At 39.9% G+C, this 13,724-nt stretch overlaps 1 protein-coding gene across 2 annotated transcripts in view; it reads right to left on the bottom strand.

Annotated features, from left to right (window-relative positions):
- LOC138949232 (LIM/homeobox protein Lhx3-like) overlaps window positions 1-13,401 on the bottom strand; it is a 44,712-nt gene extending 31,311 nt beyond the window's left edge. The window contains exons 1-2 of one of the 2 annotated variants that reach the window (XM_070321004.1): window positions 13,063-13,401; window positions 8,577-8,748 (exon numbers count right to left, since the gene is read on the bottom strand). In XM_070321004.1, the coding sequence (XP_070177105.1) occupies window positions 8,577-8,748; window positions 13,063-13,174 (284 nt within the window). In that variant the 5' untranslated portion in view covers window positions 13,175-13,401. Of the gene's footprint in view, window positions 1-8,576; window positions 8,749-12,592; window positions 12,747-13,062 lie in introns of those variants that run through there. The other variant, XM_070321005.1, reaches the window with a different exon arrangement.
- Between the last annotated feature and the right edge of the window lie 323 nt (window positions 13,402-13,724).

The following is a 13,724-nucleotide window of genomic DNA, read 5'->3' as shown; positions in this document are numbered from 1 at the left end:
AAAATATTTCTTTTCTCGTTTCTTTTCTTTTTCTTTCTTTCTAAATATTGCAGAACGAATACAGACTGTCAGAGAATGACTTTCTTTGAGTAAAAATAAGATTCTAGAGTATGAACAGGGACAATTACTTTGTGTCATGATTCTTAAGTGGTTTTTTTCTTTTCTTTTCCTTTCTTTCTTTCTGTTTTAAATTCATATTCAGACTGAAAAGAAATCCCTGCTTGTTTGAATTTCAAACTGACACAAAATTACAAAAATTGTTTTTAAAGGTCAGAATTCATCGCTCTTTGTAGCGTTGAATTTGTATCTGTGTCTCCAACCTCATCGAGTTTTGAAAAAATTGATTGTAAACAAAGCATCATAATATTATATAAAAGACAAATCAGTTCCGGAAAGTTGACATCGCGTTACATTTCCTTACAATATAGTTTGCCGTTGCACGTTTGCTTTTACATTTCGGTTAAAAAAGGAAAATGAAAAGCCGATCGATTTATTTTAGTATGGATGGGATGTTACATTCATCAAGCGCAATATTCTATTTTTTTTCCTCAGGGAGAATCTCCACGTGCAAATTAAGTTTCCATACCTTTCGTTTAAAAAAAATGCAATCAACCAAAATGGAGAAGAAAAAAGTTGAACAGTAAAGATCAAACACTGCCATGACAAGTACTCCGCGACCATGAGTACTAACTTTTCTTCCAACATAATCCATCAATCACAAAAATAATTACGAGAATGCAAATAACTAATTTTTATCCCCCCCTCTGCTTCTTTCTCTCTGTAAACTTGTAGGGCTAGTTATTTTTCGGTAACTTACCCAACAACCAAAATCACTTACCCAACAACGGGCCTGAATCCTCGATAGCTCATGGGTAGAGACTGTACACATTGTGGATCTACTTTTTGCGACTCAAAAGTTCAGAACACTCTAATGTACAAAATATACATTTCTGGAGCAAACAATACAACCATACCGTATTTAAACCAGCAACTACAGACTTGAACACATGAATCTCCATATAAAATCCATGAGTTTGGTTGTTTTCTGAATTCAGATCTGCCGTGCACAATCGTTTATCGCTAGCAAGATTCCAAGGAAAAGTAACTCTCATACTTTGTCTAGCGACACGAGTAGTTCCCCTTCCAGATTTCGGCTGCACCGACAAGACTGCAATCCGACGGTCAGTTTTCAACAATATTTCATTTTATAAACAGATCACACGCAATCAATTGCAAACATTTAATCAACGTAAAGAACATGCAGCGGTTTCATACACTATTTTGCCCCAGAAAACTAAACTTCATACAGTTTTTAACGTTGGAACACGGGTGTAAAACTTCGTCTGCTAGTCACATTCGAAGAAAGAACATTTCCTGAGCGATACCAAAACATGAACAGAACACACACTATCTGCCTTTACCACCACAGCAGAATGACAACATAACTGTGTACTTGATTTTAGTTCAAAACATGGAAACTGACAAGAAGTGTTAACAAAATTGAATGATTTGCACGGAACTATACAACCGCGCATTAATCGATCGCCTGCGCAGGTAGACTGGTTGGGTGAATATGATTCGATCAAACTTTCGCACAAAAACTCCTCTTTTCTTTGAATAACTGAAGAAAGGAGGGATAAAGAGGTTACATACCTCGTCTCAGTGATTATCAAAAATAATGGTCTCAGTTCGCGGTCATGAAAAAGCTCGCTGAAGCTCGCATTTTTCATGATCCGCTAACTTCGACCATTATTTTTAATAATCACTGAGACTCAGCATGTAACCTCTACATCACTTTCCCATGCAAATACCTATGCTTTATCACACACTCCCATGCAAATTATCCCGATTCATCACACAGACTCCAAATACAGTCACAGACATGAAATCATAAACCAGGGCTCACCGGTCTATCCCAGGCCGGAACATGACAGCTACAAACGAAATGAAACGCACATCACAACGGTCACCGAGACACTGCGACGTCCTACTCAGCGTCAGCAAGACTTGGCGCGAGAACGCAGACGTCAAACCGAACAGGAGCAGACGACACAATTTTTGTTGAGCTACTTGTAGTATGCGAGCTCGGAGACATGCGGCAGTTCATGAGCCGCTTTGATGATAAAGATCGAGACGCGATGTGAAACTTGTTTCGGCATACCATTGACATTTTCTTTGAGTTGAAAGTTGTTTGTAGTAATCGCTTAGCACAATCATTGGTTTTACCAAGCCTGCTTTTTTTGGTAAGTGAAACTGATACTTTTCATGTTGCAAAATCGCTTCATCAGAGACAAAATGTCTGAGATATATCAACTCAGCTATCAGCCGGAAAAACTGACCGATCCATAAAAATTTTAAAAAAAACACTGAAAAAAGAAGAACGAAAGAAAGGAGAGAAAAAAAGAAAACTTTTTTGAGCCGTTCTTTTTTTTAATATATATTCCAGCTACAACACTTCACCTCTGTCACCCTCCCCCTCCCCCCCACCCCTTCCACTCCATAAATGCCAACACTCAGATGCTAAACATTGCATATCAGGGCGAACAAGAGCGAGAAGGAGGGAGGAAAGAGAACGAGAGATGCTGAAAAACACGAGGAAATCCCTTCAGAAAACTAAACTTAGCAAAAAAGTTATAGTGACAAATTTCGCACCAGTTCAGTGAACGACGTTGAATGGTATAGCACTGGTATGCTTTAATTGGGGTGCAAAATTGGTCGCAATAATTGTTTTGCTAACTTTATAAACAACACTTGTCGGTATGTACGAAGAGTGTGGTTCTGTCAAAGATTTATTCAATGTCTTGCACCTGCAGGAAGTTATTCTTAGCATCCACGAACCTAATCAGTCGGATTTGTAATATCCTATCGATAATGGTTCTATGATTAACTCATTTATCAGCGGCTTGTGGCCGTATGTCACACAAGTGCTATTGAATGTGTCACCCTTCATTCTCCCTGTGGCACGTACTTCAAGATATTATAATAATGGCCTTCACACAAATCGCACACTGCCACCGAGAGCAGTGAGTGATTGGAAGAAGATTAAGTTCATACACTGACCAATGTGTACACCCCCGTTTATTCGGAGGTGTTTAGGTTTCACTCTGTCTGTTTGTTTGTTTGTCTGTTTGTTTGTTTGTCCGCACTTAGATCACTGGTGTTTATGGGTCGATTGAGCTGAAATAGGATGTGTAACTGGACATTGGGGTATACACGCCTGCAGCAAAACAAAACAAAAACAAAAGCGCCTACCTTTAACGGAAGAGGAGACATATCTACGAAACGTTTGAGTATGTAATATATATATATACTAGATGAATATCCGTTTCAACAGATGTACCAGGACTGACAGCAAAGGGCGAACAGTCACCACATGTCCAGAAGGCCCTCGCCATGGAGATGATTCAGGACCGCTACCCACATTGCACCTGGACTCACGTCTACACAGACGGCTCCTCAGAGAACGCCGTAAGGAATGGAGGCAGTGGCGTCTACATCCGTCGCCCAAACGGGACCACCACCTCCCTCTCCGTCCCAGCTGGTGACCTGAGCTCGAACTACAGGGCCGAGCTCCACGCCCTCATCACTGCAGCAGAGCACGCAGCAGGGGAAGACCGCAGTCGGCAAAACATCGTCCTCCTCACTGACTCCCTGTCCGCCCTCCAGTCCCTTCTGTCTGGCCCCACTGACCTCCCCACCAGGCAACTCGACAACTGCCTCAGCACCCTGTCTCAACACAACAAGGTGGTGCTCCAGTGGATACCGGCTCATGTCGGCATTGCCGGCAATGAAGAAGCGGACAGGCTGGCAAAAGGAGGTGCGAGACTTCCCCAACCACACAACTCCACCTCGTACAAAGAAGCCAAGATTCTTCTACAACGGAAGAAGAAAGAAAACTGGAAAAAGAGAAACGGAGACTACAACCCACAGGAAGACCCCATCAACAAACTAGACCGGAGAAGCCAAACCACCATCTTCCGTCTAAGGACAGGGCACTGTGGACTGAAGAAACACCTCAAGAGACTGGGCCTTGCGGATGACGCACACTGTGAATGTGGCTCGGAAGAGCAAACTCCGGAGCACATTCTCCAGAACTGCCCCCATCTAGAGACAATACGCCAGAAGTTCTGGCAAGAAGAGACCAGTGTTGGAGCCAAACTCTGGGGTCCTGCCGACGAACTGCGCAAGACTGCGGACTTCCTGGCAGCCACTGGTCTGAGGATCTAGCACGGCCACCAACATCGAACGCAGAAGAAGAAGAAGAAGAATATCCGCTTCGCCGGGTATGGCTTCGCCGGGAAAAAGTTGAGCCGAATACCCGGCTGCGCACCGCACGAAGGAAGGGAGATAAACGCGCAAAACACTGGAGAAGAGTAAACATAGTATAACGGGAATATGGACTGAGCGTTGTCGACAGTGACCTTCTAAAAATAGAAACGGGAATATGGATTGACGCCACACGAAGGAAGGGAGATAAACGCTGAAAACACTGGAGAAGATAAGGAAGAGTTACTGGGAATGGATCCAGAGAAAAACCAAAATCGGTTCAGCGCTGCGCGCTGAGAACACGTGTTGAAATATCTCATCCAGCAGGTTGTGTCCGGGGTGTATCTGAATATGGCCACCAAATTTGAAACAGATCCATCGAGAACCTTGGGCGTGCATCGCGAACACACAGACACACACACAGACACAAGTCGTATATATATATATATATATATATATATGCTAGATGAATACCCGCTTCGCCGGGTACGGCTGTGCCGGGAAAAAGTCAAGCCGAATACCCGGCTGCGCCGGGGACCCGGCTGCGCCGGGTGTACGCCGGCTTTGCCGGCGCACCGCACGAAGGAAGGGAGATAAACGCGCAAAACACTGGAGAAGAGTAGTGACCTTCTAAAAATAGTATAACGGGAATATGGATTGAGCGTTGTCGACAGTGACCTTCTAAAAATAGAAACGGGAATATGGATTGACGCCACACGAAGGAAGGGAGGTAAACGCTGAAAACACTGGAGAAGATAAGGAAGAGTTACTGGAAATGGATCCAGAGAAAAACCAAAATCGGTTCAGCGCTGCGCGCTGAGAGCACGTGTTGAAAATTCTCATCGACCAGATTGTGTCCGGGGTCTCTCTGAAGAAGCCCACCAAATTTGAAGCAGATCCATCGAGAACTTTGGCCGTGCATCGCGAACAGACACACAGACACAAGTCGTATATATATATAGATAGATAGATATATGTGTATTTGGTTTAGTAAAAAAAAAAACACACCACAGGTATGGTTGAATGTGGTAAACAAATCTGAGGCACGGACGGAACTTTGATCGGAGAGAGTGGGAGAGAGAGAGAGAGAGTGGGAGAAAGGTGGGGGCGAGAGAGAGGAGAGTGAGACAGAGAAAGACAGAGGCAGAGATACATTTATTTGCAAAAATTTACTTAGCATGTCCAGATTACTGAGTTATATGAGTGATTGACTTTAACCTGAAATGTATGTCCATAGTCATCGTTATATATATGCTAGAGAACTGAGTTAGATATAGCACACTGTAGTCTAGACTCAGCGCCAATCAAATCGCCGCCGGTCTAGGCGAGCAGAAGGCAGGTCAAACCGCAAATATGTATCCCACCCCTACCCCCCCCCCCCCCCCCCCCCCCCACAACAAGCATCAGACTCAGAGTACATGCCAGTCTACGTTTGCAGACGACTGATTCAAGATAACACGAACGACAGACGACAGTTTACAATACCGACGAGGACATTTATCTCTGACTGAGTTTTCCTTTCGGCTGATGATACGCCGAGGCTGGACAATTTAATGAACTTCTAATGTTCTGTAGTGTTGACACTTTTCAATTCTGCACAGATTATGTATGTACACCGGCGAGTCTGTTCATTCTATTTTCAATAAAACTTGAATAATTGCCACGGGACTCTGATCGAGTTTTCCTTTCGGCTGCTAATACATAGTGGCTGTACAATTTAATGAACTTCTAATGATTAAGTTCTCAAATGCTGACACTCTCTCATTTTGAACAGATTATGCACACTACTAGACTGTTGCTATTATTTTCAATCAAACTTGAATAATGGACTCGGGAATCTGACTGAGTTTTCCTTTCGGCGGCTGATACACCCAGGCTGGACATTTTAATGAACTTCTAATGATTTAAGTTTTGAAATGCTGACACTTTCTCATTTTGAACAGGTAATGAACACTAGTCTGTTCATTCTATCACCGGTCACCTCCAACTAATAATAATCTAACTAATGTAATTAGATTTAATTAGATTTAATTTAATATATTTTATTTTATTTTATTCAGTTATCTATACTGCTATTTTTCGACGAAAATTGAATAGTCTACTCGGGACACTAATAATTTGACAACAGGTTACATAGTAAGCTTACACTAGGTTCTTCTGTCCTACTTTCAAGGAAAATTGAAGAATCGTTTGAGAAATTAATTTTGAACGAATTGCATGTTGTACTAATTTTTCTAGATTATCTTATATAACTATAAGTGGTCGTTGTCTATGAATTTTTTCATGCATGTATGTTATTTCTTACGAGAAAACATTTTATATGTAAAATGTTAAATTTTAATGTCTAATGTGAAGCGCCACGAGACTGCCATTTGGCGGTGAACAGCGCTATAAAAGAATGTTTTTTTTATTATTATTAAGAAAACTTAAAACGTGAACGTCTCCTTATATTCGACTTGTATGCAGTTACTTGACACGAAGAAATGCAATCTTCAACACACACACGAAAAATTAAGCCGATTAAACAGCTGGGTGCAGACTATTGTTCCCCCAAGACCTTGTACCCCCACCTCAATAAGTACACATTACTGATATCTACTTCCCCTTATAGTTTATAGTCTACGCCAGGGCTCCCCATAGCGCGCGTCCCTGCGTCCTAAACGCACTAGAAGCCGAAAACGCGTACTTTCTATGTATGGAGGGGGTCCCGGGACGCACTAGACTTTAAAAGAGCGGGTCCTGGATTGTCATGTCCACCTAAAATATTCCAAGGAAGAATATCGTTCACAGTACACAATACGGTACCACAATGTTTTATAAGTACACTGGGCTTTTGGACCCTCAGGACCCTCTAACATTCTGCTGTGGGGGTCCATGGACCCTATAAAAATTGAAAGTGGGGGTCCCGGGAAGCACTAGGAGGGTCACCTTGGTCATGACAATATTTTGAACTTTTCGAGAGTATAAGGTCTAACAGTAAGTTGTTGGAATCTAGAAACATATTATTCATTTTATCTTATTTCATTTGAATTTTGTTTTACTTTATTGTCTTTTCATCTATGTTATTTTGATTCTAATTTGTCTCTTTTGCTCATTTATTTATTTCGCTGAGTGCGGTCGTTTTCTTTCATTCTCATTGGTGTTTCTTTTTATGTTATTTCATTGCATTCTACTGTATTCTATTCTGTATCAATTTTGGCGTTGTTTTTGTGAAGATGAAAACAAGACAACTTGTACAAAAAGCGGCTTTTTCTTACTCCCAGTATTAAAATCTATTTCTGAATTGTACCCAATGAGACAGATAAGTTTTCTCATAACAACTGCAATAAAACTCTTGCTAAATACAAGGTCTGATTCAACACTGGGTATTTTTTTCTCCCTCGGGCGCAATCCTCCTTTAAAAACCATAACCTTCATCCCTCCGCTCAAACCGTTTGTCGGCGGATAAACAATGATTTCAGTGTACTTTGAGACCTAGTGTTTTCCTAGATGACACCGCTAACACACAGGTGTTTAGGGTCGAAACAGCTGACGGCGATAAACAGATTTGACCGTGACCACAGATTTTCTTGTTTGCACAGAAACGCTGATAGCAGATTGTCTCCCATGTTATCTTTTTATAGACGGCGGGCCGACTGTGTGCCGACGGGCAGAAATCATTTTTTAAATTTTATTCTCTTTATTTATATAACGCCTTATCCGAAGTTCATCTGACAACGGAAAGCGACAGTCTAACGGGTACCGGGTACAGATGGGGGTGGCTGAGTGAGAAAGAGTAGGTGGTATGATGTGTTAGGAATTGTTGTGCAGTTCTAAAGATTACAGTGTTGTGAGTCAAACGAGAAAAGACTGTTTTTCGTTGAAAAGAAATTAAACTGAAGGGCACAGGCCACGAGGATAGCACCGCTGTCATTATTATGCAAAGTAAAAGGCACGTTTTACAAAAGACTCGGTTCAGACGTTTTGACAAAGTGAGAGACGTGGAGACAGAGTATATTTTGATAGAGACGTTATGCGGCTGCTGAAATTCAGACGCGGGGTAAACAAAACAAGTCAATGCAATACCAAAATCAGCAAGGGAAAACTAAAGTCATTGGCGACTGAATGTCTCTCACAACATGGACTGTGAAAAACAACAACCGAAGTACATAAACAAACAACAACAATAACAACAATAAAACAAACCAAAACAAACCAGACCAAAACAAAACAAAACAAAAGCAAACCAAACCAAACAAAAATAAACAGAAACAAAAACACACAACAACAAAAAATACCACAAAGGCAAACAAACAGCCTTGTCGACCTACCTGTAAAAATCCATCATGCAGAATACCCGGGTTCCCCGAACGTAACAAGTTTGTGTGAGAGACGTCTGACATGCGGCACAAGACAGACAGTGCGCATGCCAAATGTGACCCTGCACGCGCAGAATGAACTCGTCTTGGATTGGCTGGCCGCACCCATTGCAGGAAGGTGCACCTGAAATTAAATCAGCAAAGGAAAACTAATTAAGCCATCAAAAAGCGAATGACAGGGGATAGAAACTAAATGAAAAGAAATTAAGCAATTTAGAAGCAAATAAAAAAAATGCACCGAATAAACGCAAATGCAAAGGAAAGATGCAGAGAATGATTTGAAGAAGTTAAAGCAATTAAGAAGCAAAACAAAAAAAGCGTAGAGAATTATAATAAACAAGAACCATTATTAGATAACAGAAATGAAGGGCGTATAATGAAAACAACAGGAAGACATTGGCAGAAGGAACAACGTCTACATAAACTGTATAGAACAACATACATTCAAAGGAATTTGTCGTATTAAAAAAAAATTTGAGCTTGAAGTTCCACGCGCTCACTATATGAAAGGGACAACATGTCGCAAATCCTGTGTATTAGGTTAAAAAAATTATAAAAAGACAGTTCGGACAACTTTCGATGATTCTGTTTGTACTCTTTTTTTTTTTATCACTTATTCAGTTTTTTATTCCTCCATTTATTTATGCAGTCATTCCATCATTCATTCGTTTACTTATTTATCTATTGGCTGATATATCTATTTTATCCTCACTCTCTTATCCCTGTGTTATGCCGCACAGCAGCACATTTTCCTATCCGCTCGAGAGACGGCATCAGTGAACAATTTACCCCCTGAAAATAATGATATAATACTACTTACAAACGCAAAATCTATTGGGCAAATATAACTATGTATTAAAGAGAGAGGCTTGTTCATTATTTAACATGTATTGCACTGGATATGTTGGGTTGGGGTGCTGTTTTCAATCAAAACAATCAACAGAAAAACGATTTTTGTGCAGATCAGGTTGCAGATTTTGCTGAAACATGCATCTTTTGCGAGAGAGGTAGAACACATCAAATTAAGATGTCAAAATGATTCCAATATATAATCAAAACAAGACATGACTCTGAGAAAGTAATTATTCTCTTTCATATGAAAAGAGAATTGTACGATTCTCAGAATAAACGGTGTTTTTTTTTAATTGCTTGACAAACGCGCGTTTGTAATTTTTCATTCAATTTTGTCCATGATTTAAATGTTATTCCAACTGATAGTGTTGTCCATGGTCATGTTATCCAAGGAACTTTTTCGAACAGATAAACATGTAAAGTGAAAGCAAAATCGACACGTCTACTCGTCTCTCTCTCTCTCTTTCTCTCTCTCTCTCTCTCTCTCTCTCTCTCTCTCTCTCTCTCTCTCTCTTTCTCTCTCTCTCTCTCTCACTCTCCCCCTCTCTCCCCCTCCCTCCCTCCCTCTCTCCCTCCCTATCTCTTACTCGCAAACACCATAAATATTATATATGTAATCCCAAACGGATTTTTGTTTTGATGTACAATTTTCATTCAATTTTCTTTTCATGTTTGCAAGCTTTTCATTTAAACTGTACAATAGCCGCCATTTATATTATATGTAATTTTCTAGAAATAGTGAACACCACTATAAGCATTATGCTTGTTGTTGTTTACTCAATATGCGTTTTTTGTAAATAATGCACAAACGTTAAATTAAACAGTTTAAACCAACTAGGCTAGGTGCAGAATTTTACATCTTTTCGTGAATTCTGAATAAAAGGAACACATAATATGTTCAAGAATCGAAAACACATCAACTTCTTACTGCTTGACTAAATAATGTATTGGGTAAATAGGTTCCCGTTTTGGGGAACATCGCATATGTTTAACATAAAAGCACCAATGATAAGAATTACTTTATATTATAATCTTGAGACTAGAATCAGAATTGAAACCAAACATGCGCATAAGCCTATAATTATATGCCTATAATGAACAGAAACACTACCAGTTTTAATCAGGCTCTGCTATTACAAATAAAATATATATATATATCAAAGTTCAAGTCATCTAAAGCTTGGTCTTGAATTTTATGAAGACAAGGAGTTCACATGTCAAAATCCAAACTTGATTAGAATTGAACAGGCTACCTCGATAGATATCCCTTTTTGTTTATATATTTTAAGTGAAACACGCATGCCGTAGGTAGTAAGAGTAAGAATTTACAACACATATTATACCAACAAGAAGAGCCTTCAGAAATGTCTAATAAAAAAAAAGGACGATTCCTTTTCAAGAAAAATCTGGGGATGACAGGATTTTGGTTTCTTTTATCCCCCCAAAAAAGTTGTTGTTGTTATTGTTGTTATTGTGGTTGTTGTTGCGGTGGCTGTGGTTAGTGTTTTCTTCCTTTACCTTCATTAATGAAGGGAAAACGATGTAGATGTTTTTTTTAGTAAATCCATTAATCTTACTGAAAATGAATTGTTTGTAATTGTTTTTCTTTATTCACTGTCAAGATCTTCTTTCTTCCAAGCTTTTTTCACATCAACTCATTCAGAAAACACCTGATGATTACATTACACAAAGTAACTTATATTTCACAATGATGATGTAGACGTGCACCGATAACTGTACTGTTCAAACCGTTGTTTCATTATTCTTTTGTGACTGCTAAGATTTTTTTTTTAGGTGACTGCCAACACGATTTTTGCTTAAGCTTCTCATTTATCAACATTTACTTACTCATAATAACACTTAACTAGCTTTAAAAATAATTATACCACTCCTAACTGAGCTTATTATTCATTTTCAGTTTATTTCTTCATTAATATCAGTCTTTTCTTCCAGATATAGCGAATGCTTCGTTTTGTCGACGATAAAACGTTCAATGAATCAAACTTCTTTTTTTTTTTTTTTTTTTTTTTTAATTCTTAGCACTCGTCTTAAATCTATCCCACACAGTCACTTATATTTCACACTTTAAAAATCAGCTCTGACAGGTGTTTCTATAAAAATTTTCTCCTGGGTGCAGTTTGAGGTCAGAACTTGGCAGGTCGATAAACAGTCAGCTCTCATGGGAATAAGATGTACCCTCAAGTAACAACGATGCGGCCACAGATAGTCTATATATTACTCGGATGATGCGGCTAAGTCATCTAATCTGAATGGTTTTCTTGGCAGGATGATTTAGTGACTGACTTGTTTATGGCAATATGACATACTCGCATGTAAATTACGCCAGGGATGAAATCCTAAGTAACTGTGCAAACATTTTGTTGAAAGTCGATGTTTGACTAAAACTAACAAAAAGAATCTTCACAAAAACTTGAAAATAAAAAAAACCCAGAGCGGGATTGTATTGATTTGTATGTATTTTGATATATATGTTCCCCATTTTATAAGGGGGATCAACTGTAGAGCTGAAAGCGAATAAGCAACAAAGAGCGGTTTTTGTGACTTCATAAGGATTTTCCCAATCACATAAATCATTTCAATGCACTTTGCAAACTAAATTTAGTTTGAAGCGAAAATATCAAAACACTTTTCTTTCCCAAGATTAACTTGCAAACAAAAATGAAATTAAAACAATCTAAATAAGACCACACTTAGGCTATATCATAAGATCTCCTGGCACAAGACTCTTTCCGGTGATATCTCTTTCAAAACCCTGTATACAAAATCCACAGATATTTCAATCACAACAAAAGGCAAGAAAAAAAACCTTGACCGACTTTTCAACACAAAGCGAAGTGGGGAAAAAATACTCCGAACCACTACAAAGCCCCAGCCAATATGAAAAACAAAAAGTCGATCGAGGAAAAGTTAAAGATGGTCCAAACAAAAGCGTTTTGGGCTCAAATGGATGTCTTCTACTGAAAACATGAAAATGCACACTTTGTCCATGTGTGTCGATCGGAATAACTACACGGATATATCGCTTGAGTTACATGCTAATACTGGCCAAGCCGGAAGGGGCATTCAGACTGGTTCGCAAAGAAAAGCATACGTACTTTGAAAATTGACATGATGCAAGTACTCCACATCGGCACTATCCATTGTATGACTCTTCTATCACAAGGGAATACACCACCAACACGTTTATTTTTGGCGAGAAACAAGAAATCCGACAGTGAAGGAGGCACGCTTCTTCCTCCCAACGGAACAGGTAATGTCGGGTGACCGTGACATTGCCCGTAAAGGTAGACGCGTGAAAACTGACCGTACACACAGGTAAGTTGGTCACGTGTCATTTACTTTCACACCTGTGTCTCACAACTATTAAATAAAAAGATAACACTATTTAAAAAGTAAGATTAATGGATTTAAAAAAATGTTATAACTTATTTTTGACTTTAAAAAGCAGACGACATTCGACAAAACTCGGTGGGAATGCTACGCTTTGGGTACAGGTCTCAGACCCTGTTTTTGATATAATTTCAATTTTTCTCTCTCGAGATCGGACCATGTTACAAGTACTCACCGTTAGGAAATTCTGGTGTTTCAAGAACTCCCGATGCAGACGGTAAAGTTGCAGAAATCGGCAAGGATGGACTTGAGCCAGGGACTGGACAGTCCCCGTTCATCATAATCATACTGTTGGTTGTCGTGGTTTGGTTGTTTGGTTGTTGACAACGGGACAGCTTGTCCGGCGTATGTCTCTCAGTGTCCCGGGGAAATGGAAGACACAATCTTTGTGTCTTCTAAATTTCGTTGGGGATCGGTAAAATCACAGAGTTCTGTCTGCACAATCTGACTCTATTTCTGATTTCTGTTCATTACCGGTCAGTTTATCTTCGAAAATCCTGTTTTGCTTTCTCGTAAAAACGACGTCTGCTACGTCCAGGACCGCTCCGCAGTGTCTCGTGGATTTTGATTGGCCGGGGGGCGGCCCCTAATAAACCACTCATCCAATGAAATCGTCCGACGGGCCAGACAGAGGTTGCGTCAGTGAAATCTGCTTGCCAGACGACCAAATGACGTCTACATGCAGTTAGAGCGTCTGGATGCAAGTGAAAAGGCAAGGCGAGAAAAGAGATAGCCTGCGGCTGTGTAAGAGTTGTCGCGGTGATCGAATCGTGACAGGGAACAAAGGAGAACTCGAGAGTTTAGCGGCAGGGCGATAATTAGGCTTGATTGGGTACC

This window comes from Littorina saxatilis, linkage group LG15 (assembly GCF_037325665.1).
Source record: "Littorina saxatilis isolate snail1 linkage group LG15, US_GU_Lsax_2.0, whole genome shotgun sequence".
Lineage (NCBI taxonomy): Eukaryota > Metazoa > Mollusca > Gastropoda > Littorinimorpha > Littorinidae > Littorina > Littorina saxatilis.
Note: the sequence above shows the minus strand (reverse complement) of the source record. Positions and strands in the feature narration are given on the sequence as shown.